Source organism: Trachinotus anak, unplaced genomic scaffold (genome assembly GCF_046630095.1).
Source record: "Trachinotus anak isolate AG129_WGS33_773 ecotype Australia unplaced genomic scaffold, CSIRO_AGI_Tana_v1 ptg000033l, whole genome shotgun sequence".
NCBI classification, from domain to species: domain Eukaryota; kingdom Metazoa; phylum Chordata; class Actinopteri; order Carangiformes; family Carangidae; genus Trachinotus; species Trachinotus anak.
In genome coordinates this window covers 8,660,994-8,686,626 of record NW_027273884.1, presented here as the reverse complement: position 1 = coordinate 8,686,626, position 25,633 = coordinate 8,660,994, and the positions used below count along the sequence as shown (strand labels likewise).

The 25,633-nt window shown below is 42.7% G+C and overlaps 1 protein-coding gene across 1 annotated transcript; it reads right to left on the bottom strand.

The window, feature by feature from the left end:
- Nucleotides 1-1,143: 1,143 nt before the first annotated feature.
- Nucleotides 1,144-21,604, bottom strand: gabrg1 (gamma-aminobutyric acid type A receptor subunit gamma1). The gene is made up of 9 exons (XM_071471326.1): nucleotides 21,319-21,604; nucleotides 15,726-15,890; nucleotides 14,540-14,603; nucleotides 12,620-12,840; nucleotides 12,253-12,335; nucleotides 10,890-11,027; nucleotides 10,191-10,343; nucleotides 4,886-5,088; nucleotides 1,144-3,358 (listed from the first exon to the last, which is right to left on the bottom strand). Exons 1-9 carry the CDS (start codon nucleotides 21,390-21,392, stop codon nucleotides 3,077-3,079), a joined length of 1,383 nt encoding a protein of 460 aa, XP_071327427.1. The 5' UTR covers nucleotides 21,393-21,604; the 3' UTR covers nucleotides 1,144-3,076.
- Nucleotides 21,605-25,633: the final 4,029 nt, after the last annotated feature.

Below are 25,633 nucleotides of genomic sequence, written 5' to 3'. Positions count from 1 at the left end.
CGATGACGACTCACTTTTTGTGACTTATGATACATAAGAATAAAAAATCTGGCTGCTGGGAAAAACAACCATCTCTGTTCATTACAATTCACTGTTTGACTGATTTTACAAATTCACCCCACGCAAGAAGCCTCAGAGTCTCACAATCATCAGTATGACTGTTGCCTGGAAAAATTCAACAAAGATACAAGTTGTGTCCCAGTTCAGGGGCCGCATCCTTCAGAGGATGTGGTCCACAAAGAGACCATGGAGGCTGAACCAAAATGAGTCTGGTCTTCACTTTGTGTCACCAGCTGGTCCCGCCCTTACTGTTGGATCACAAAGCGCGGCTCCTGTTGCCTAGCAACCTTGACAAACCTAACTTTTCTTCACAGTAACTTGAGCTTTTAAGGTCCTTGGTTTTAACAGTTGTACCGTTACTGTTGAACTGAACACTGACATTTAACAGTGTGATCCTCAGACTCTCTGTTTGCTTACAGCGAATCTTAGGATATGTTGGGCCACAGCCCAGGAAAAGAAGGACCTGCATCTGAAGGAGCCTTTGAAATGGGACGTCTCGTCACACTGCTGTGACGCAGTCTGTCTTTAAATGAAGTCTCTGAAGGACGTGGCCCCTGAACTGAGACACAGCTTTGCTCCCTGGTTGTGTTACATCGACCAGTCATCCTGGCCTCTCTAACGGTGCGTTCACACCAAACGCGATGGACGCCACAATTTTCCATTCAAAGTCAATGTAAATGGCGCGATGACACGCGATGCTGCGCCGGGCGACGCGATTCGGGCGATAGGAGCGACGCGATACACGCGATGAAGCGATGAAGCGATGAAGCGTCCATCGCGTCATCGCGTGTATCGCTTGAAGTTGAAAAATTTGAACTTTTTAAGCGACATCGCGTGACGCTGTGCTGCGACATCCAATCAGCGTTGATGTCCAAACCACGCCACCGACGTAGTTACGTCAGACGCACATTTCAAAAAATGGAGGAGAAAATTATTGTGGCTGTCTGTGGATACCATGGATGTATTGTAAGACCTTATTCTTATAATACATCCACGGTGGATACACGGAGCTATACGACACAACGTCCCACTTTTACCGGGACAGAACAAAAAAGATAATGCCTGGAAGAAGGTTAGCAAGGAGGTACAGCTGGATTGTGGACGTCTTAATTAAATCAGACGTCCACAACAGATAAAGCGCAGCTACGGTTGTTAACTCAGCCATGGTTGACGAGAGAAAGAAATAAAACAGCGGGATGTGAAGAAAATAGCGGGAGGTGGATTGCGTCATCGCGCGATGAAGCGATGAAGCGATGATCACAAATGTGACACAAATGTGTCGAGCGACGCGATACTCGCGTTACGGGCGATGACATTGCGTCCATCGCGTTTGGTGTGAACGCACGGTAAGACAATCAGGGAACATACCTGTAAGAGTGGGAACGATCATCCTCCTCCATGTTACAGCTACAAAGTGCCATACTCCTCTTCTTTCCTGCTTCTCAACAACATCAGTCGCAAGGTAGCAAAGAGTAAACAAACTTTTGAGCTTTTTTTTTTTTTTTAATGTTTGATGGCCTTATCTCCTCTGTAGACTGGAGTTTAACTGGTGCTAGAATCTCAGGGTCAGAGCTGCTGTCAGGGTTTGCAGGGTTTGATCATAAATCCAGTATTAAGTCTGCTTATTGGATCAGAACAAGGTTTATACTCCTGGTCAGTCCAGCTGTTATTCTCCAGTGTTGACTGACAGCTGCAAGATTTTCTGTGTGTGTGCACCAGAATTGGTCCAGATGTGGGAGTAACATCTGACAGTCATCTCAAAGGAATTTTATATCGAAAGCAACTGGACTTGGTTATTTGTCTAGGAAAACGTTTCACCTCTCTTCAGTTCATCAGCATGAACTGATGAAGCCTCTTGGATGAGAGGTGAAACGTTTTCCTAGACAAATAACCAAGTCCAGTTGCTTTCGATTTAAAATTCCTTTGAGATCCTATGACCTGGACAAATGAAAATATTCACAGGCTTATCTGACAGTCATGTTGTATATGGGCCAGATTCGGGCCGTGGAACTGGGCGTATACTGGGCCAGAAGAAAACAAGTAAGGGCCAGATTTGTTCTGCTACTTGGGTAAGTCCCCATCTTAAATGAATTAAATACTTAGAGCTTTATCCTAACACCAGTGCAGCAGTGTGTGTCGTGTCTTGTACAGAATACTCTGGGTTGTTGGAGAGTCTATGCTACGAAGGAGGAATTCAAGACCATCAGGCTCTTGTTTCTTAGTGAGCTGGACTGTGGTGGTGATGAGGATGAGGAGGATCAGCCTGAGGGTGGAGCTCTGAATTTATTGGTTGGTCTGTGTTCCAACCTTCAGCCATCACTTCAAATACTGTTTCCTGTGCAGGGCTCAGTGTTAGAGAGGATGAGAAGCTCAGACATGTGCATCTGAATCAGGATCACTGCTCTTCTATACTGACAGGATAAAGAGGAGGTGTTTGTGATGTCCAGCTGAATCAGAACAGGCTGATTACACGTTCTATCCAAGGGGCTACCCCTGCTGTGGGGAATAGACGGATGGATGGGTTAATGGTGCTCTGAGCCAAAGGGTTTGTTTGTGTGGAAATGAAATCGGAGGTGTTTGTGCCACAGCAGAGCCCTAACAGTCAGCAGCCAGCTCCCTTTATGGAGGACGAACCGCTTAGATTTTAATATTTCTTCTGTACTTCTGGAGCCATAAAAACTGGATCTGTCCCCTGGCCGCCATGAAGATCAACAAGTTTCATGGAGATTCAGCTTTATCATGTCAACAGGATTTTAAATTTGATGCTGGATGAAGGTCAAAGTGTCTCAATCGTCATCAGGGATTACCCACTGGGGACAGTGAGTATCCACTTTGTACTGAGTGGCATATTCACCAGTAGTGTCATTGGTATCAGGGAAAACATGTTCCTGTCATTCATCCTGTGTGTTTAGATTTTAGTTTAGTTGTTTGTTCTCTGATCTCTGCAGCAGCTCTGCTCCTGTCAAACATTTGCAGATGTTAAACTCCAGTCTTCCTTCTCTGCGGACAACTGGTTTTATAGATACAGGTAACCTATCCAATAAACCAGATTAAAAAGGCCAAAAGCGGTGGGGAAGAATATTCGTGAGTATGAATCGATCTTGGAAACCCGCACGTGCATCCTGTTCTCACGCCAGGCCCCTGAGCGGCAGTCGTCAAAGCAGCAGAAGAAGCTGGCGCAGTCTTTTCCGTCCAGACACTCGTAGGCATAATCATCCTCCTCGTGATATGGCACAATGTTGTTCATCTGCAGCAGCGACGTTCCAGGTCGGATGTTCACCATGCTGGAGACTTTCTGCTGTGGACGGAAACACACACAGGTATCTCTGTAGAGAAGAGACAGACAGCTGGAGACAAGATCACAGCAGCCACAACTCTGACAGGGACAGTTGAGAGAGGAGATGGTGAATCATTTCCTGTATCTGTGCCATGTGGGTTTTGGTTCTGCCCCGCCCCTTTGGGAGACCAGGTCTGAGTCTGGTCCCTCCAATGGGAGAAGATCACAGATTCAGATTCTTTCTCCACATAGTCACTAATATAAAAATCAGATCCATTTTCACAGCCACAGATCTTCAGATCATTCTGACATTAAAATGACATTTTTCAGACGACAGGAGGAAATTAACTTTGCTCAGACCTGTGTCTGTCTCAGACAGATCTGTTCACACTGATCTTCTCTCTCTGCTGGTCCTTGTCCTGGTCCTGGACCTGGTTTCACTGCTGTTGACGTCACTTTCCAACATGATAAAGAGGAACTTATATGTGAAACTGTGAATTAACAGTTAAAACTGAAATAAAACTTGTGTTTCTTTGCTTAATAATATTATTACAGTTATTATCATGTGACTGATTTTGGAGTGAAAACAGAGAGTGTCATTAGACTGATGTGATCTTGTACTGAGTTGATCAGATGTTAATCTAGCTGATACAAATGAGCAGCAATATCAGGTGCTATTTTGTTCTGTATCTAGTGTTGTGTTGTTGTGTATGGTATTGTTGTAATGTTTTGTATGGTATTGTTGTGTTGTTGTGTATGGTGGTGTGTTGTTGTGTAGGGTATTGTTGTATTGTTATGTATGGTTTTGTTGTGTTGTTGTGTATGGTATTGTTGTTGTGTTGTTGTGTATGGTATTGTTGTATTGTTATGTATGATGTTGTTGTGTTGTTGTGTTATTATGTATGGTAGTGTGTTGTTGTGTATGGTATTGTATTGTTATGTATGGTTTTGTTGTGTTGCTGTGTATGGTATTGTTGTATTATTAGGTATGGTATTGTGTGTTGTTGTGTATGGTGTTGTTGTGTTGTTGTGACATGAATGAGACTTTCATCAGTTAGTGTTAAAGAGCTTTATGCAGCAACAGACTAACAACAGGAAACCTGTCTTTTCTTTTGTGAAAGTGCAGACAGGTGAGTCTTAATCAGGTTAGATTTTTATATCAGCTACTGTCACATTTACACCAGGTGCGCAGGCCTGAATGAGCTGGTGTTGTTCTGCCATGCCCACTTAGGAGACAGGAAGTGAACACTATTTCATACCATTGGTGCTGCCTGCAATGGGTCATCTTTGTTATCAAGAATCTTTGCTCATTTACTCAGTACTCATGGGTCAGACAACAGCCTTCACTTTCATCTCAACTACACACCTGTGATGTTTCCTGACTGTAACCTGACAACATCTGTCACCATGACAGGCAGCAGACAACATCACAGACAGACAGGGACACCTGCCAGAGTGCTGCTACAGTAGGTGTCTCCAGGACCACGTTTTACCATGCTGACACACACACACACACACACACACACACAGTAGCAGCTTGCTGTGTACCTGTGTGTTGTTGTTGGCTTTAGCCTTCTTGGTCTGCCTGTTGCTGGTGAAGTAGTGCAGAGTGCCGTACTCCATGAGAGCAGCAAAGGTGAAGATGAAGCAGACGGAGACGAACAGGTCCATGGCGGTGACATAGGAAACCTTCGGCAGGGACTTCCTGGAGATGGTGCTGAGAGTTGTCATGGTGAGCACGGTGGTGATACCTGAGTGGATCATCACAGAGACCAAGTCCTCAGTTGAATTCATGCTGTGTGTCATTTTTCTAATCAGAGCTTTATTAACTCATTTGAACTTAATTGATCATTAGGAACTGTCAGCTGATGATAAAGTCTAAACCCCCATGAGCTGCTCTGACCCAGATGAAGGGTCTGAGCATGAAGCTCAAAGATGAAGGAGATGATATACATATCAAAAACTTATCATAAACATATCAAAACTCTTCTTAATTATTAACTATTTAGATTAAATCCATTTTAACAAAATAAAATTACAACACATTATGATATGTTAGTTTTACTTTAGTTTTATTTTGAAGGTTTGTCTCTGTACACACTCAGACAGCCAATCGCTGTAGCGATGCAGCGATGGATCTGTGTCCATCGCTGCATGCTGATGAGAACATTGGTATCAATCAATCCTCGATAGAATCAAACCTAAGCGATAAACCTAACCTGATCGATAAAGGTGCTGAAGTTCGATCTGTGAGTCAGAAACAGTTTCATGAGGCTGGAGTGAGTGCAGGTGAGATCACATTCAAAGTCCAGATATTATCAGTTATTCTGTTGCAGATTTGTTGTATAGAACCGTTTTTATTAGGAGACAGGATTGGCTGGGCAGGATGTGATGTCATGTTCTCAGTTCTCAGGTCCTGGTTGGTTGCAGGAACTTGAAGAGGTTTTGAAATGTGTCTTTGAAGTGTTTGAATTTTCTGCGTCTGGCAGTGTGATGGGGAACATGGGTTCTGGCTCATTATTTTTGCTCACATTTGTAAAATGCTATCAAGTGTTACTGTTGACCTGTAGGTGAATACAGGTGTGAAATGGACTGTTAATTATTATTTTCATTCCACAGGTATGTGTCAAATAGGGGGGAGGGTACGCAGCAGGAGGAGCGAACAGACAGGTGAATCAGTGGTGTCAGGAGTGTTTGACTCTTCAGAGGATACAGGTCTTGGATCATAGTCTGTGGACCTTCACTGGGCCACTGCAAAGACTCAGACATTTGGTTCAAACAGACCTTGGGATGATTGTGTGGATTTCTGCTTTCTATTATCACCTGTAAACAACAATACTCCTCACCTGGTTTGACGGCTATCTGTACCCAGACTATTTAAGTTGTGTTAAAGGACTTTGAGACTGTTTGGATTTGGGGGTTGTTTGGTGTATAATTTGGAAATGTTGTAAGTGTTTGTTGTTGTGGTGGTAAGGTCCACCTCATGGCCTTGGTTTTGGTTGACTGTCCAGGATGGACGTGATTTAATTTCATTACATAAAGACATAGTATCTGCTGACTAACAACACCTCCTTGGTAACTGAATGACTTCAGATGTCATGAGAGGAAATATTTTCTGTTTTTCTTCAGTGATTTTCACCAGTCAGTGAAATGTGCTGTGTTACCTTCAGTGCAGTGTGCAAACATGTGAATTTTATAAATAAGGTGAATTGTTACAGTTTCAGCTCTGATCCAGAGGCTTCTTCAAGTCTGACTGACAGGTGAGGAGACCCAGGTATTTAACCTCTGTGGGGTCATTATTAAGGATGAAATGAAAATTCTTGGCCGAAACCGAAAACGAAAAATGAGGAAACCAAGGCCGAAAACTGAAACACCGAAAGAAATGATTAAGATTCAGATTAAATTTCAAGACACAGAAAAGGAAACTGACACCGAGCACGCCCACTCCGTCTGTGCCTTTTCAAACACGTCCGCCACAGACGGAGTGGGCGTGCTCGGTGTCAGTTTCCTTTTCTGTATCGTATTCTTCTCATATTCAGAATGGTGATGGGGATGTGTGGATTTCAGGTGATAAATTAAACCCGACGTGGAGAAACTCTTTGCAGATGCACCCCCTCTTGAATTATCAGCATTGCATGTTTTGCAAATCGCTATTCATGGGTCTTTCTCTGAGATAGTGAAATAAGTCCACACCGCAGACATGCTGGCTTTTATCCCGTTTCCCGCGTGCTGGACGTGCTGTCTGCCGCGTGATCACAAGTTTCGGCCTTGTTGTTTCGGTGATTTAGGTCTTTCGGCTGAAAACCGAAAATGTACTTTTGGGTAATTTTCGGCTAAAAATTTTCGGTGGCTGAATTTTCGGTGCATCCCTAGTCATTATCAAGGCCAGTGATATCACCTGGGTCGTTAGTGCTGGTTGTCACCTGAGGGCAGATGTGAATGATGTTGAACCACCTGGATTAAAGGTCAGTACTGTAGGTGGAGGATCATCGGTGACGAGACCTTCTCCTTCACTCCTCTGTCAGACCACCTGTCCTCCCTGTCTCAAACATTTACGAATGTCCCTCCTCCTTCAGGTGTAGGTAACCTGCCTTTAGGCTCTCTGACTCTCACCACCCACTGGATCATGAGTTGGAGTTAACACATCCCTGAAACACTGAGCTGATGATCAACAAGTGTCCAGGCCCAGGAGAAGGAGCACAATCATCAGAAGCTGGTGGAGACCCCACCTGGACCTTTGTGAAACAACCACAAGATCCAGGAAGAACAGCGACACTGAGAATGATGAAGAAAAGAATAAACAACACCGCATCCCAGAGTCCTCCAAAGATCGTCCACAAGTGTAGACAGACCTTCACATCAGAGACCAACAACACAGGAGGACCACCTTCTCAGACCAAAACTCAGAGTTCACCTACACCTGAGAGGGGTACAGTAACTCCTTCAGTGATGGCCATGTTTTAGAGAGGACAGGTGGTCTGACAGACGAGTGATGGAGGAGGAAGTCTGTGAGATCACTTATCTCCCCTCCTTACACCTACCATGACTGTCGTGTGAGACTTGAGATTTGTCAACAACACTATATTCATGAATAAATGAGCAACAGTTCAATAAAGACAGGTAAGATATTCACACTCTCAGTGTATCTGCTTCTGCTTCAGATCATGTAGGAAAGCCAAAAGAACATGGAAAAAAACTTACAAAGTTACAAATTCACTGTTTGATCCTAAAATAAATAAACTGCTTCTTATAACAAGACTGTTATAAGAGAGAGGAAGATCCACTTCTCTAAAATCATTTTTGAGAATAATGGAAACTCTAGGATTTTGTTTTCTGCCATTGACAAACTACTAAATCCACCCCCCATATATGGTCAGTCAGGCATCTGTTCGAAAATGTGATGAATTTGCAAACTTTTTTTAGGGATAAAGTCACCTCTATAAGGGTGGGCATTGCAAATATGGCAAGTAATCTTTTCGACACACCCAAAAATGGCCTCATGAAATTGAGCATTTTAGCAGCATCACTCTAACTGAACTCAGAAAAATAAATCAGGTATATATTTCCCACTGCCTTTAAGACTGCTGTAGTGAAACACTTCTTAAAAAGTCATCCCTCGACAACACAATTCTCAGTAATTACAGGCCCATATCCAATCTTCCCTTCCTGAGCAAAGTTCTTGCAACAAAAACAATATCCTAGAGAAATTCCGGTCTTGTTTCAGACCCAATCACAGCACAGAAACAGCCTTGGTCAAAATTGTAAACAACCTCAGACTTGCAACTGATTCGAACCGGCTGTCCATCCTCATTCTTTAGACTTAAGTGCAGCCTTCGACACCCTTGGCCATAACATTTTAATCCACTGCCTCGAGAAGTCGTTCAGCCTCTCTGATAGCACTCTGACCTGGTTCCGATCTTACTGGTAGACAATTTTTTGTCCGTCTAGGAGATCATGTGTCCCCAAAATATGATCTGCCTTTCGATGTAGCCCAAGGAAGCTGTCTGGGTCCCCTTTTATTTTCCCTTTATATGCTCCCTCTAGCTAACATCATCAACTTGACGTTCATTTTCACAGCTATCCAGATGATACGCAATTATACATCTCCAAATCAATAGAGTGTTCATCATATGACTGCCTCTCTGACCTCCATTAATCAATGGATGAGAAACAACTTTTTAAAACTTAATGAAGAAAAACTGGAGATACTTTTAATTGGACCAAAACTGAAAAGAGAAACCCTTTTAAATAATCCTGAGTCACTCACCCACCGAACAAAATCCTATGTAAATAGTCTTGGTGTCATTTTAGATACTGACTTAAGTTTTAGACTTCACATTAGTAAGGTAACCCAACAGCCTTCTTTCATCTGAGAAACAAATCCCAAAGTGCGGCCATTTTTAACTCAACAGGACGCTGAGAAATTAATTCATGCTTTTATTACCAGGAGATTTGATTACTGCAATGCCCTCCTTACTGGTCTCCCAAAAACCTCCAGAAAAAATTGGATCTCATACAGAACTCTGCAGCAACACCTTTAACCAAGACGAAGAAAAGAGAGCACATCACTCCTGTTTTAGCTGAACTGCACTGGCTACCTGTTTCTTTTATAATTGATTTCAAGGTCCTTTTAATTACATACAAAGCCCTAAACGGCATAACACCATCTTACATCTCTGATCTTTTAACTGCCTATCAACCACACAAAGCTCTGAGGTCATCTAAAGATGGTCTCCTGATCGTACCCAAAGCTCTCCACAAACAATCCAGTGAAGCTGCCTTCTCAATCTATGCTCCTTAACTGTGGAATGCTTTGCAAATGTACATCAGACAGGCACCCTCTATGGGCAGTTTTAAAAGAGACCTTAAAACATACCTTTACAGGAAGGCTTTTAGCTAATCCATTTTTATCTTGAGTCTTATCTTTTTAACTTGCTTTAGATTTTTCTTTATTTTTAATTTACTTTATTTTATATATTTATGGGTTCTGAGCTATTTAATTGTCTGTGCATTGTCTGCTTGCATTTGTTTTTAATGTAAAGCACTTTGAGCTGCATTCTATGTATGAAAGGTGCTATATGAATAAAGTTATTATTATTATTATAACTGTGTGGGTGTGGCTACAATACATTTGATTGACTGTGACCAAACCACCCACCAACTGTCGTCACATTGTGATTCAAACATTACTAAATTCTGACTGGTGCAAGGAAGGATGTGAAATCAGGGGGAGCAGATGATAGTGTGCTAACAGATCCATCAGTCATGGTAAGAAGCTGATTGATAGAATAAGTGATTTACAGAGGAGGGATGTTCACTGTTCACCTGTGTATAACATGAGAATATATCAAACCTAGAGAGGTGCGGGCTGGGACGGCATCCTTATTGATCCAGAACGAGACCCAGGACAAGACCACGATCATGCTGCAAGGTATGTAGGTCTGAATGGTGAAGTATCCCATTCTTCGACTCAGGTCAAAGAAGATGGTCATGATCACGTACTCCCCTGAAACATCAAGGTCAGAGTAGGTGAGACAGATTCACTGTAAGGAACTGCTACAGTTTATCAGTGTGATAAGACTGAGGGAGAATCTCACTTCAACATGAGTCAACTCCTGACATGAGGATTACACAAAAACACTGTACAGGTGTGCAGACTGCACACACAAATAGGACTGGTTTAAACCATGAAACACAAGAACAAACTGGATAACAGAGAGACCTGAAGGTGGTCTGTCTGACTACTTCCAGGACTAGGCTGCAGGTGTGTCACACCTGTCTCACCTGCAAACAAGGTCAGAGGTGTTGTTTCATTTACACCTCATTGAACCACAAGTGTTCTTCCTGAAACATGTGGAGATGAAAAGGTTTTCTGTCCTCATTAGATCTTTCATAGAGACAAGTTAGTTTTCACCTTATTTCAGAGAAACTTGTTTTTTCTTGTTTCAGTGGGCGGTACCAACAACTCTGACCACCTCTGTATGTGACACAGTTGATAGTGAATTGTTTCAGTAGCAGTGGCTGGTGTGAAACTGGAGACTGCCTTCCTCACCTGACTGGGTGTGTGCCACATCAGAGGTGTTCCTCAACCCTACGAAGGCAAACTGGTAGAGTCTCCAGTAGCGCTGGTCTGCCACCTCCACCGCCCGTCTCTGCCACCGGTACATTATCTCATTCTTGGGATAACCATCTACAGAGACCACCCCAACATAGAGACACAGCAGATTAATTGATGCCTGTAATATCCAACAGGAAGCTAATGTCTGTCATTCAGTGTGCTGCACATCACAGGGGGAACATCGCACCATGGCAAAGCAAAGGGGAGCATTCAAGATGGAGCTGACCTTAGTCTCATGAAATCTCTTCAAATGAGCAGCATGTGTTCAGCTGTCAGTAACAGTGAGTGTGCTGCAGATTGTGGTGGCTAACAATGAGCTTGGACTGGTCCTCCTGTAATAATCTGGAGGAGACAGGTCGTGCAGATGTGAGCAAGTGCTGACTCCCAGGAAGTAGACAGTGTGGAAGTAAGTGAAAGAGGAAAGAACTTTGTCTATAATTCAACTGTAGTAACGTTTGTTTGTTGAGATAAACTGAATTATTTTACAAGTGAAATTTTCACAGGTGCTCACACCTGAACTACACGACCTGTCTCTACCCAGTGCTATGACAAATGACCTGGATGACGATAAGACTTAAGTGATTCTGATGTGTTATCGCTAGGATATTTCAGGGAATTATCATGGTCATGATTAAAGTTTGGAAAGGTGTCTTCGTAGAAGACAGGACATGGTCCAAGGTCTCTGGTGTCGAAGTTACATGCTGCGACCTCCCTGTTTACAGGGTTTACTTCATCACTGCCACTAAGGGAGCATTATTTACAAAACTGCAGGAGGATGCTGCTCGTAAGCAACAGATGTTCTTCAAATCATTTAACCAAATGGCCACTGCTGCAGTTCTTCAGGTGAGATCTCTTCAGTCGTTTTGTGTGTTTTGAGCTCATTTGATGACATTTAGTGCGACTGTACTGGTCCTGACATTTCTCCTCAACTCCATGAGATGGTCTTTGCATTTTTCACTAGTGTGTGGAAGATTAAGATCATGAGAGGCTGAAGCACAATGTAGGAGACAAATGAAGGATGACACAGACAGCATGAATCAGACTGGGAGATGGTGCATAATTCATTAAGTCTGTCAGAAAAAATGGGACTGGGTGACCTCCTCTCTGCGCTGGTGGAGCTGATGATAGATTGTACAGGCTTAGAGAGGGCAGCCTCAAGCAGATGGGTCTTTAGGCAAAGAAAGAAGAAACAGGGGCTTAGCCACTATGCTAGCCCACACAGAGCCCCTCTCTCTGGGGAAGTTGAAGTCGAGATGACGGGTTCAAAAATGGAAGGGGAAAATATTTGACCACCTACAGCTTGAAAACTCCAGTGGGCATGAGTGTTCATCCATTGGAAAGTTATGCAGCTTAAGGTAACACTCCGCATTAATAGTCAACCTGACAAAAACAGAATTATGACAGAGAAAAAGCAGGTCTCAGCAACGTTCTTTACCCTTTCAAGAGTGACTGAACACAGTACAGGTACTTCATGTTCTCTCTGTCATTACACCAACAAGCAAAAAGAAATATGAGCTGTGACTAACTGGGGTCGCCTACAACAGACCCACAGGACAAAAACACAGATGCACACACTAAAGCTGCACAGACAACAAAGACTTGATACTTCAACATTAATAATGGCTAAGAGCAAAGTCAGCAAACTGGCTGCAGCACTGTCCTACCTCAGCGTGTACATGACTCGGCCGTTGCTCCACAGCCTCAGCAGGCGGTTGGGGGTGGTGATCCAGTGGGCATCTGATTTTCGTGAGTTCCTGAAGAATGTGTCAGGAATCCAGATTTTTCCTACCATGTTACTGTTGAGCATGAGCAGTTTCATTGAGCTGTTGAACTTCAGCCGGCTGTCATACCACGTCTGGGCAAAGAAGATGTCGATGGTGTACTCCTGAACCAGAGGCATGTGATCCACACAAAGACAGCCAATTAAAACAAAGAACTTCAGGAGACAGGAAGTCAGTTACCAGAGTCGACTACTGTCATCAGACGTGGTTCAGACATTCATGTTCCCATCAGGATGAACCATTATCACTTTTCCTGCCACCATCAGGTCAAAGTTGAAGTTAACACTAAAATATCTGGACTTCAGGGACTGATGTATAATTTTGTACAAAATATTCTTGGTTCCCAGAAAATGAATTCTATGAATTGTCGTGAAATTTGACACACAATCAAATGAAATAAAAATTTCAGTTTTATTGAGCACTTTCAACCACAACTCTCTGTGGCTTTTATGCACATTTTTAATATGTGAACAAAAAAAATGAAATTTGAAAAAACCTTAGGAATCAAAAAATATTTGCTGAGGTGGAGAAGTTGCAGTGGACAACAAACCACAGCAAATAAATCTTATTGTACATGGTGAATGAACTGCACTTATTTAGCACTTCTCCAGTCTTATCGATCACTCAAAGCTCTTCACAATGGAAGCCACATTGACACAGAGCCTTTCTTTCGCACACATAAATTCAGTGTGTGTGGGCAGTTTGGAGCATCGAGCCCAAGGACACTTTGAAATGCAGACTGGAGGACCTGGGAATCGAACGCCCAACCCTCTTCCTCCTTAGCCACAGCAGCTCTATCACGGGTCACAATTTCATCAGGTCTCATATGTTTATTTCACAGTTTGAGGTGTGACAACGCCCTTTTTAATTACATCATCTCAACACGCCCTCTTCTGCTACCAGCTGTTTATCTCCAAAAACCAAGTTTAAGTTTTTAAGTTTATCTTATTGTCTCATGGCCTCGGGCAGACCATGTGAGATGTATGTGTGTTAAAAGTGTAATATAGTAATGGTCTGTTACAAGTTTAAAAATACAGTGAATTCATAGATGGTCTACAAAGATTTAAAATTGTCTGATAAGGGTAAAAAGATGTGTGTGGTCATGAGATGTGTTGTAATTGTTTAATTACCGTAAAAACTCATTCTGTTAAAAAAGTGTAAAAATGTTAAAAAGACAGGAATGTACTGATTGTTTATCTCATTCTTGATGGTTGAAGGTTGAGCTGTATGGTTGTATTATCTGTGATCCAAAAAGAGGTCTTATTTTGAAAGTCTGGGATCTCTTGTTTTGTTTCCGCCCATAGGCCTAGCAGGAAAATAGTGTTAGCTTCTGATGTTGGAATAAAATTCTCACTGTGGGGGCGTCCTGGTCTCTCACCTGGTAGTGCCTGTCTATCTCTCACTGTTGCTATCAAAATAAAGGCAAAAATAACTCGCTGTGGAATATTTTTACAGTTTTTCTGACGGGTGTAACATCTGTGGTGTGAAGTTTATTCTAGAACAGGGACCAGTGTCAGGATGTAACCGTGATGTGCTCTCGTCTCTTTGACGTTGTGAATTCTCACATTGGTCTCACGGCAGTTTGGATGAAGGTTTAAGATCCTGGAGAAAAATGTGTGGACCTGAAGGTTTTTGTGTCTTTTGATAGAGAACCTTCATAAATAACTTGGAGAGAATCAACTTTCACACTCAGAGGAAGAACCTAACAACTAAAACAGTGCATTGTGTGCATATTGTTATGTGACAGCAGGGGGGTCAGTCATTCACTGTTACATGAGCAAAAAAAGTAGGAAAAAGTCTCACCATGTTGATGGGGTCCACTGGTCCGATGCTGTTGACGTACACGGCTGTTTCAATCACTGTGGGCCTCACTGAAACACAACACAGGACAGACTGCGCTGACACAGCTTCAAACAGCAGAACCCAAACCCTGCTGAACCACGGGACCAACGGGAAATCATAAAGACAAAGATCAAACAGATCATGACAAGAGCAAAAAGTCTGTCAATTTCCACCAGGTGCATGATGGGAAATAATCTCAAAGGAATGTAGTTGCACTTTTGGAACTAGTGACCCTGCAGGATCCCCAGTCTCTACAGAGGCTTATAGTGTGAGCCTAAAAATTCTGAGACTTAAGACTCATTGTCTTCAGATGTCAGAGGGTGTCAGACTTTAGTCTTTTGAGTCTTTTCAGCAGGAAAGAGGTAACAACTGTTACTGTCTCTAACAGTCATTTTCTTGTGTACTTGTAGTTTGTGTAGAATTTTAAAAACCAGTAATGTTATTCATACATCAGTTTCTCTTAACTCAAGTATTTTACTTCTCTACAGTTAAAGTCAAATCGTTCCAGAGTGAAAACAATAGTCTCAATAGGACTCTGCTGTGTTTCTATTGTTCTGTCTTATTAAGTGAAGGTAGACTAAATAACACAAACACCTGTGTGATGTCATACACACTACATCCTCCACTGTGACCACACAGCTGGATCAACAGCTCTCTGTGTTAGAGTGACTCAGTTTTAGCTGGTGTTCCTAATAAACTGACAGCTGATGATTATCAGTTGTATCCACAGCTGTGAAGAGCCTGACTGGACTTCACTGGTTTGCTTCAGTGAAGCTCTCACCTGAGAGCAGAGTGATGAAATACCAAGACACATGCATCTGTAGTCTACACCTGTTCTCTCATTTAGTACTTTTATCAGGTCTTATTATCATTAACATATTTCTACTATTTTAAAAACGTAATGCAGTAACGTTTACTCTGAGAATATTTTACCAAATATATCTTTATATCTGAGTACATACAGTTCTCTCCCACCCTACTGTTCAGAGTCCTCTACTGGATGTAGGTACAGTGTAGGAGAATATATTCCCTGATGCAGACTGTGTGCATTAATTAACTACAGTAACAATAGCAAACACAGAAACATGAACACTGGTCCACTGAGGGCTCTCTGGTCTGTTATATCAGTGTAAATGATGAACTCCACTTGCCTCCAATGTCTGGTCTCAGTTTGTTGTCGTAGCCCTGCAGCAGTTTGTTCAAGATCAGAGTCACATCACTCTCGTAAACCTTCGGTGAGAGGACCCAGGTCTTGTTTATGGGCACGTCTTCATAGTCCTCCTCCTCCTGTTTACTGGGCCCAAATGCTGCACTGTGGAGCAGAGACAAAGATATGTAGCATCACATTTAACTGAGTAGGTGGTGATGATATGTAGGTAGACTCTGTGGTCAGACAGTTATCTGTTAGCTTTGTCATCACTGAGGTGAAATGTACAGTCTATATTTACTACGTCAACCCTGAAGACTTGATGAGTGACCCAGTTTTTTAACAGAATCTTTGAGGGAACAGATCATTCTCTCCTGACAGCTGGTTTTCTTAGTTTTGGCTGAAGGAGAGGACAGGGATCATGAGGACCAGGATCATGAGGATCAATATCATGAGGATCGAGATCATGAGGACTGGGATCATGAAGACAGAGATCATGAAGACCAGGATCATGAGGGCTGAGATCATGAAGACCAGGATCATGAGGGCTGAGATCATGAAGACTGAGATCATAAGGACCAGGATCATGAGGATCAATATCATGAGGATCGAGATCATGAGGACTGGGATCATGAAGACAGAGATCATGAAGACCAGGATCATGAGGGCTGAGATCATGAAGACTGAGATCATGAGGACCAGGATCATGAGGACCAGGATCACGAGAACCAAGATCATGAGGACTGAGATCTTGGGTCACCTACAGACACCTACAGTCTGAGTAGTCAGTCTGTACCTCAGCAGGCTGACTGTAGTAGAGGTGTGTGATATGACTTTGTTTCCTGTGTAAATGACTCTGTCACAAACATCCAGAACAAACTGTCACACGACTGTTTTCAGACAGGACTCATCATGCTGGAGTGCCTTGATGCATCAAAGGTTTAAATCTTTAGAAAACGAAACAGCTTTCAAAATATCCAGACAAGACTAAAAATATCACAGTCTTATTTATAGGCCCTGACTGTGGGTCAGAATTTCAGTTTCCGTTCATTCATCGAGTTTCCGTCAGTTATCAGAGTCTCACCAGGCTGAGTTCGTGCTGCCTGTTTAACTTCAACACAAAGACGTCCTGGTGGTTTAACGGTGTTTGACAATACAACAGATTCAGCCTGGACAGTCTGACTGTACCGTCATGTCTGCAGAGCTGCAGAGTTGCACGTGAAGCTGCTGTGTGTGAAGAACACACACTCTGCAGATTCATACTCTGCAGACACAATCTGCTAACATATCCTGTGATGTGTGATGGTCTAATCAAAGCTGACAGGTGGTCACCTCTCAACCTCAAGTTACATGTAAGTTACATGTAAGTTACACGTAGCCTGTAGCATCATTATCTTGTCTCTCCTCTATCTGCTGCTCTGGTACATGAGGTTAGCATTAGCTCCTACTCTGACTAAAATTTGATTTCAACAATTAATCAACAGACTCAGACAAAAACTAAATCAGGAGCCAATGAGCATCACATGTATTCTAACACATAGACACATGCTTCAAGTGTGTGTGTCTGTTGTCTGCCTGCTGTTTGTGTTACAGTTACACATGATTGAACTGTGGGTCTGTTGTGTTCTGCTGCTGCTGTGTTAATGGGTCTGATGGTGTAGAAACCCGAGGACTTGGCGTTCAGCCCAGGCTGGTAAATGATCCTCTCCTGATACAGCAGAAGTGACCTGAACCACGGCACAGAAAACAAGACCTGTAAAACAGAAGCTCATGATTGTTTTCTGCTCATTTTAAAGCTCCATATCCTACTGTGTTTTATCTGAAGGGTTGATCTCTATCAGAAGATATATTTTTGTGGTTTTAAGAACCAAAACCATCTCAGTGCAGTTTTACATCTCTTCTCTCAGGCTTCTCTCTGGAGCTCTAGTAACAACAGGTCAGGCAATCAGAAGAGAGGCTCAGAGTCTCTTTTCTGATTGGCTGACTGTTTTCTGGGTGATCAAATAAAAATATAGCAGATTTCAGGTAACACTCAGAGAAAACAAATCCTGTAAGGTTGAATGGTGGATCCAGGTGGGAGCTTGGGGCAGGGCTGAGAGAAGTGACTCCTTTGTTGTAACATCACAAAGTTCCAGAAGTCCTTACAGTTCGTTTTAAGGCTCAGTGTCTGAATACAGGCTGTGTGCATTTCTCTGTGGACTGAGGCTTTGATACTGTCACGGTATTAATATAGAACCCAGACATGCTTTTCATCAAAAACACATGGGCATCTACATTTAGACTGGATAGACCTTTAATACAAAAATAACTTAAAAAATTGATAATTTCTGTCAACATACTCTCAGTTCTCTGTGATTGAACTGAACACGTCACCAAGACCTGAATAAGACATTTTTTTATTATAGAAATAAATCAGTCACCGTGTTCATTCAACAGTGTCCTGTCAAAGATATGACGTGGTCTCTACAGCAGATGTTTGTCAGTGTTCCTGACAATAGTTCAGTTTGAGTCAGATTCATTTTTTTCTGTCACAGTTTTCAGTCTGTAGCAGAGCAGTGGAGGTAAATCACACAGTGAGCAGTACAGCTGAGTGAGACACACCATGTTTACATGTGGAAAACACTGAGTCTCTCTGTTCTTCACAGACAATTGATCAGGAGAAGTGGAGCTCAGCTAAGTTCAGCTCCAGTTTGACTCAGTGACTCTGATGCTGAGTGTTGATTCAAATGGAGACGTTTTGTGATGAGTCACTGATTCCACATCAGTTCAGTCTGTCTCTGCATCAGGGGCCTCTCTCCTCTGTCAGATGTTCCAGATGTTCCAAATGTTCCAGTGGTGACAGCCTGTGTCGATCACCATGTACATCAATAGACTTGACAGGCTTCGATTATGTTGTCTCTACATTTTCACTCATGAAATCTATGTATTGACATTCAGCTGGTGAATATTTACAAAAATATGAGTCTGTACTCTGCACAGTACATCTAAACCCAGCACGCTCATGTCCTCTGACCACTGTCCTACTGAGGCCAAATCACTTCATTAACTCTCAGCAGAAGAACTGAACCCAACATTAATTATCATGTTCACTGTCTTTGAGTGGAAGAAACATCACTAATGTGAGACTGAGATATTAACTGCACCAGATGAACCCAAGGAAGCATCTGGGAGGAGCAGCTGACCTGTCAACACATACACCTGAACACCACATCTAAAAAGCTGTGTCCTCTTTCTCACCTGGTCAGGTCTCTCCCTGCAGTCTGTGAGAAACATGCTCACACTATGGCCTGGGGGCTGGTCAGGGCATTTCCAGCTCAGCTGGGGAGGGGAGGACGTGGAGAGGTGGACGTCCACTGAGTTCAAACAAAGTCTCCACTTTGTTTCCTGATATCCTGCACAGTCATTTCATGGTCTGTGTCTGTGTGTACTAGTGTCTACACATTCAACACAGACCTACAATACGTCAGTCTCCTACATATGTCGTCAAACAAGTCTGGAACATCATGTGAGTCACAGGTGTAAAAAATCTGTTCAATCATTTCATTCTGTCCAGGTGCAATCACTGGACGACCTACCTGTCTGTCAATCTACCACCAGCTTACCTGCACCAGCTCTGGCTGTGCACATGATCAGAGTGTTTCAGAGTTTAGACAAACACTAACATGGAGAGATCTGGACAGCTGCCCACTCCATCATTAATCTTTGCAAAGCCTCCTCCCCCTCCAATTCATGTTTTGAAGAGCAGCTTCTTTAAACATATAATTTCATCACTAATTCACACTGATGAATTACAGCATTTTAATCAATGAGATTTTTTAACAGACTGTGCAGCACAGTTTCCAAGAGTCACTGAGAGGGAAATCTGAGGAGTCTCTGAGGCCTGCAGCTCACAGGGTCCTGGTTTTTATCTCAGATATTAACACTTAAAACTTGATGCCGTTCTCAAAGTCATCTGTCCATCAGACAAGCCGACGTAGTGTAACACAAAAAGGAGAACATGTAGTGTATTAGAGTAACAGACTTTTTTCATCCCTTCACTTTTCCCCTTGAGTGAACCACTTCAGATTTATTTTAACACCTATTCACAGTTTAACCAGAGAAAATCTCACTTTCTCACATCAATGTCCACCTTTACATGGAAATACATGTAGTTAATATACTAAGTCAGTACATATACACCTCAGTGAACATCCTCTACATGTCACATATGAGACCACAGCAGCACAGACTCATTGTAAGGCTGGTCTTACTACAACAGGGTATGATGTGTTGTATTTCATTAAAACATCTGAAGGCTTTAATCACACAAACAAAGGTATCATAGATTTCATATTCATTAATAATCAGTGTTACTGTTCAGAAAAACGTTTACTGAGGTAATAAATCGAGTGAGAAATAGAGACATTTTCACATAGACTTCAATACAATCTGACTTCTTTTTACAACCAGTGGAGTCGCCCCCTGATGGTCATTAGATAAAATGCAGCTTTAAGGCTCTTCAGCATTGGCTTCACTTTTCAGACCCAGAGTGTACATCCAGATTTTTATACAGTCTCTGGTCTGAACCAGAGTTAGAGGAATGGGAGAGGAGCCAGAGAGTGTCATTCTAGTTAATTACTGTTATTAAACATCTGCATGTTACTGTTTTTGGACTTAGCCCACGAGAGCTGTTTTTTTGGGTGTCACACTAGAAATCATCCAATCATGGTTCAACGACAAAATGTAATTTCTTAGTAAGTAGAAAATATTTAATAAACAAAGTCGAGCCCCTAGAGTCATCTGGGCTTGAGACCACAAATATGTACATGAGGAAGTGTGGGTTACAGGTTAGAAAGGTGAAGACAAGAACTAGGAGAAAGTTATCCAGATGCATTATGGGTAATATAGAATGAGTTTGACCCTGAGGGACTAAAAGCCGAGATGTCACCACCTCTACTGCAGACAGCTGTCAGAGCTCTGGTGGGTTTAACTTTACATTTCTACTCATGTGTATTTGAATAAAAGATCAGAACATGAAAACTGTAAATATTAACAGACCAATCATCTGTAATTTAAATTAAATTAAAACTTAAATTTAAAAGCTTTTTGAAAATCCATTTGGACATTTAGGATCTGCAGTGTCTAACATGTCTGCATCTGAGGACACAGGTGAAGACACAGGCCTGTCCTCACCAGTGTCCTCACCAGGACCCAGTCCAGACCTGGCAGCTGACAGACTGAGTCTCAGGACCAGGATCACCCATCAGTAGCTACCTGACATCTGGTGCTGCAGGAAGACAGACGAGCTTCAGGGTGATGACAGAGCCTCTGAGAACAGAGGAGAGCCTCCAAAAAGCTCCAGTAAACCCACACATCAGACAAATGTAGACAAACAGCTCACGGTTTCAGACCATTTCCCGGGGGAGCAGGGGACCGTGGCTCTCAGATCTGCTCCTCCGAGGCCCCTCAGCTCACACAACGACCCGCTGTGATCATAGGTACATACCAGATCCCTGATCAGTAGAAGGACACGACAGCTCCAGCATCAGCAGCCATTTACCCTGACGACCTGCCTCCTCCTCATCATGGAGACACCACATCCACACACACTTACCACAGTCCGAGCAGCGCGAACAGCAACCAGGGGCTCATGGCTTTGTCCTCCCCGGCTCTGACAAACAGCTTCATGCTCTGAAGGTGTCGGCGGGGGCGACGAGGAAACCGGGTCTTTGTGTCGTCAGGTCGCGTCTGAATGCAGCCGACACGGTTAAACGTAGCGACGGAAGGGTGTGTGTACGTCCATGCCGTGTGTGCAGGGGGAGGACGAGGCGGAGTGAGCGCTGACTCGGCTTTAGTCCATCTGCAGTGGAACAGGCTGCGGTGACGGAGCTACGACTGTCAGTCAGCTCAGGGACTGAGCCACAGTACCACACTGATGTCAGGTCCACGACACACACCGCTGTCCGCTTCACATTCAGCAGACTCATCATCTTCATCATCTGTGCTTCAAGTGGGGGGGGGGTCCCAGCTGGATTCTGGAGTCACTGCCTTGCTCAAGGGCACCTTGACAATCTTTAGAAGGGAGCAGAGTCGCACTGACCCCTCTGTCTTCTGCATGGAGTCTAGATTCTGACAACACTGAGGTTACATGTCCATTATTGAACATGTGCAGTTTTATTTTAAATAAAGTTCATCTGTGAGTCTGATTATAGTTAATATTCAGTTTAAATATTCTGATGGTAGAAACCCTGTAATCAGTGTGATTAAACCACAGCTAAACCTCTGAAGACCTCTGTCCATGTCTGAAAACATGTTGTCACTTTGTCACTATGAGTTAGAAAATAGGTCAACAGCTGAACTGTAGATTTGGCAAACAGATCTTAAGGGTTATGATGTCTCCTCTCAGTTCCTGCTGACACGCAACAGTATTAACCTGTTTAATCCCATCAGTCACAACAGTCACTGTAAAAAATATTTTCACTTACACAGCTGTAAAAATATTACAGGATGTTTTATCAGTGCATTTCAAACATATATTGAAAGCCGTTTACTTCCTGTTTGCTCCATGAGACGATGACGGCTGCGTCACAGCTGGTCAACATAAAGACAGGACAAAGGTTTCTGGTGCTCATCATCTTTAAGGTGTCTACTGTTGATGTATGCTGCATGTGTTCACTGTGTGGTCACAGAATGAGTAAACATGTTGATGTCACACAGCTGCTCTACAGATGTTAGGCCGCATTCAGACTGCAGGCGAATCTGAATCTGATTCCTACTCAAATCCGATTTTTAGGGCTGACTGTCCACACTGTTTTTAGCAAGTGTCCAAATCGGATATGGCTCTGGTCAGACTGTGCCACATTATTGACTGATCTGACAGGTTGCTGTAGTAACGGAGCATCTGACGTCATATAATTGCAACAACGACAACAACAACAAACATGATGGAGGCAGGTCACCTCAGTATATTGGCCTTATCACTGTCCAGTAGAGGTGCAGAACATCTCAGACGCACTAGATATTTGCAACGCCACAGGAGGCTGGTAGGATGATACACAACAATGCTTCGTGCAGCACTCACTGCCAGAGTTTCTGTGCAGCGACGAGTGTGGTGCCACCCGAAGAGCTGGGTCTAGCGTCGCGTAGAGTGACGTCACGGACAGTCAAAACCGATCTGAGTGTTTGGAGCTGTTCAGACTGAGACGCATCTGTCCAAATGCGATCTGAAACTACCTCCCGAAGGTGGTTTTGATCTGGTTTCCAAAAATCGGATTTCATGTGATTTGTGACTGTTCAGACTTCAAAAGAGCCATCCAGTCCCAATCTGGATGGGCTAAAAATCGGATTTTGGCTGGCAGTCTGAACGCGGCCCTAGTGAATGTTGCACTGATCATTGCTCTAAAGTACAACTTTAAATGTTACAATAAGGTTACAACATTAATGTTTCAATACATGTTGTACTAAAACAACAATGTTACAACTCTGTGTTCATATCAGTGTCGTAAAAGGTTTGTAACAGTCAGAGACAGGGCTTTGTGTTTTCAGGTTGTCCATCCGTCTGTCCATCTCATTCTTGTGAACGTGATATTGCAGTAACACCTTGACGGAACAACCAGGAGGCAGTGATTCTAGTTTGATATAAAACAGTCACATTACAGTGTGATAGATTACTCTAGTGGCAGTGACGGGTAATGCAGTGACACAGTTTAAATGGGTTAAAGTTCTGTCATTTTTCTGTGAAAGTGGTTTCCTGTCAGCAGCAGGTGGTGGTGATGGTCACCGGACCACCAACAGCTTCAGTCATCTTTATGTAGCTGGGTGAACTGGGGTTACAGTGCTTGTTGTGTATTTGTTGGGTGATAAGGGAGTAAAATAGGTTACCAGCGACTGCAAATCTCGCGAGAACTCGGAAGTCCCATGATACCTGACAGACTATGAAGCTAGCGACTGCTATGGTGTGTAATTGTCAACTGTGAGGATATAAACATACTGAAAAACGGTAAATCACAGAGTGAACAATTAGCAGAGTCAGTAGAGTGTTACAGAGCTAACAAGCTGGTGTGTGACGAGTAAACGCACTTTGTCAGTGGGAGCATATTGTAAGGTGCGTGTGTGCGCTGTCTCCATTCTGCTGAGAACGGAGCTGAGTGGTGCATTGGCGTAAGTGACACAATGAACGATAAAAGTTTTATTTTTATGGCGTCATATATTGTTTAATTTACTAAAAAGTGTGCTTTTGTATATTGATGCACATTACAGAGGGGAGAAAGAGGAGTGTTTGTATGCTGTGTCCAGGTGTGAATCGAGGCTGTAGACTATCCACTGGACGTGAGTGAGTATATGATTTACATGTCAAAAAGAAGTTATTTAAGTTCATGTAGGATCAGATGTAATAACATGTTTGAGTGCTGAAAATATATATGTAATTTCACTGTAAATGATGGGGGTAGTGATGTGGCTGAGTGTCTTATTTTCTCTTTATGTAGGAAAGCAGCCACTACTGTTGTTTGTCTGTGTTTAGTGAAGGTTAAAGTTCACAAAATCAACTTTGCTGAGAGGGAAAGCAGTGTTTTGGTTTCTTATTTTTTCATTTGAATGTGTTTCATACCACCCTCAAAATTATAAAATTAATGCTGTGTTCTGGCTGAGTACAATCGGGGAAAAAAAAAACCCACGAAAAATATTCCTTTGTGTCTGGTCCTCTCTTATGACCTGGCCACATTTATAAGACCAGAGGTTATAACATGTCCTCTGAGCTGCTACATCTTCAGGACAGACTGGAGGCTAGTGGTGGGCGGATCGATCCAAAGTCGGTATCGGTATCGGATCGATACTAGCCTGGTGAGATCGATTCTTTACTTTAAGTTCCGTTCTTGTTCGGCAAAGAGGAAACAGCCAGGTCGCCGGACTGGCCGCTCCTGTGTCAGCGCAGAGCAGGCACACTTTGCTCCCCCTCCCCCTCTCGTGTTTAGATGTTGCAGCGTCACATACAAAGCAAACAAACAAGCAAGTTTCCGGCTCAGGTTCATCAGCACACGCACAGAGAAAATACAACAGAAGAATGGCAGAGAACGAAAACGAGACAACAGCAAAATGTGGGATTTGTAAAAAGCTAGTCAGGTATAGTGGAAACACTACCAATTTATATAAACATATAGAAAACCATCCAAAAGGAAACATGGAGCTACAAAAACGGAGAGAGGAGGAGAGAAATCCCCCACCCCCTGGCCCCGCTGCAAGACCCCCAGTCCAGAGGCAGAGGCCTTTCAGCATGGCAGAGAATATCCAGGCAGGTTATAGTGTTGACAGTAACAAAGTGAAACTGTTATTTATTACTTTAGCCAACTCAAAAAGTATAAATTATGCTAAGGCCTTGATGTAATACATTTATCCCATTGAAATGTGTTATTTAAATGACTACATTTACTGGAATTGAAACACATATACTGAATATAACATGGCTCAGAATTTATTGAATATTATTGCCCTTTTGTGTTAACTGTCAAAGGGATACTGTATGATTACTGCATTTAAACTACACATAGCTGTGCTAAAGGCTTATTTCTTTTATTATTTCACTTAGCTGATTCCCCAAGAGCAGAGGAGATCACAATAATCTTTCCATAGTAGAGGATGATGGCTTCAGGAATTTCAGTGAACATCAGTGCCAGCTGAGAGGATTTTTTCAAAAGCAGGGCAGTTAGTGAGTCACAGACGAAGTGCATTAAAAGCAAAAAATGTTAATATGATACTGTTCTTGAACAAAAACCTGTAACCAGAACCTTTGTTCTGCACAGACTAACTAAAGGCTTTGGGGGTTGTCAAGTTGTTTACATATTATTTATATTTTCACCAGTTGTTGTTGTGAATTTTAATTAAATTTTTGTATTATAGTTTCTCAACAGTACTTGTTTGTTTTAATTTGTTTA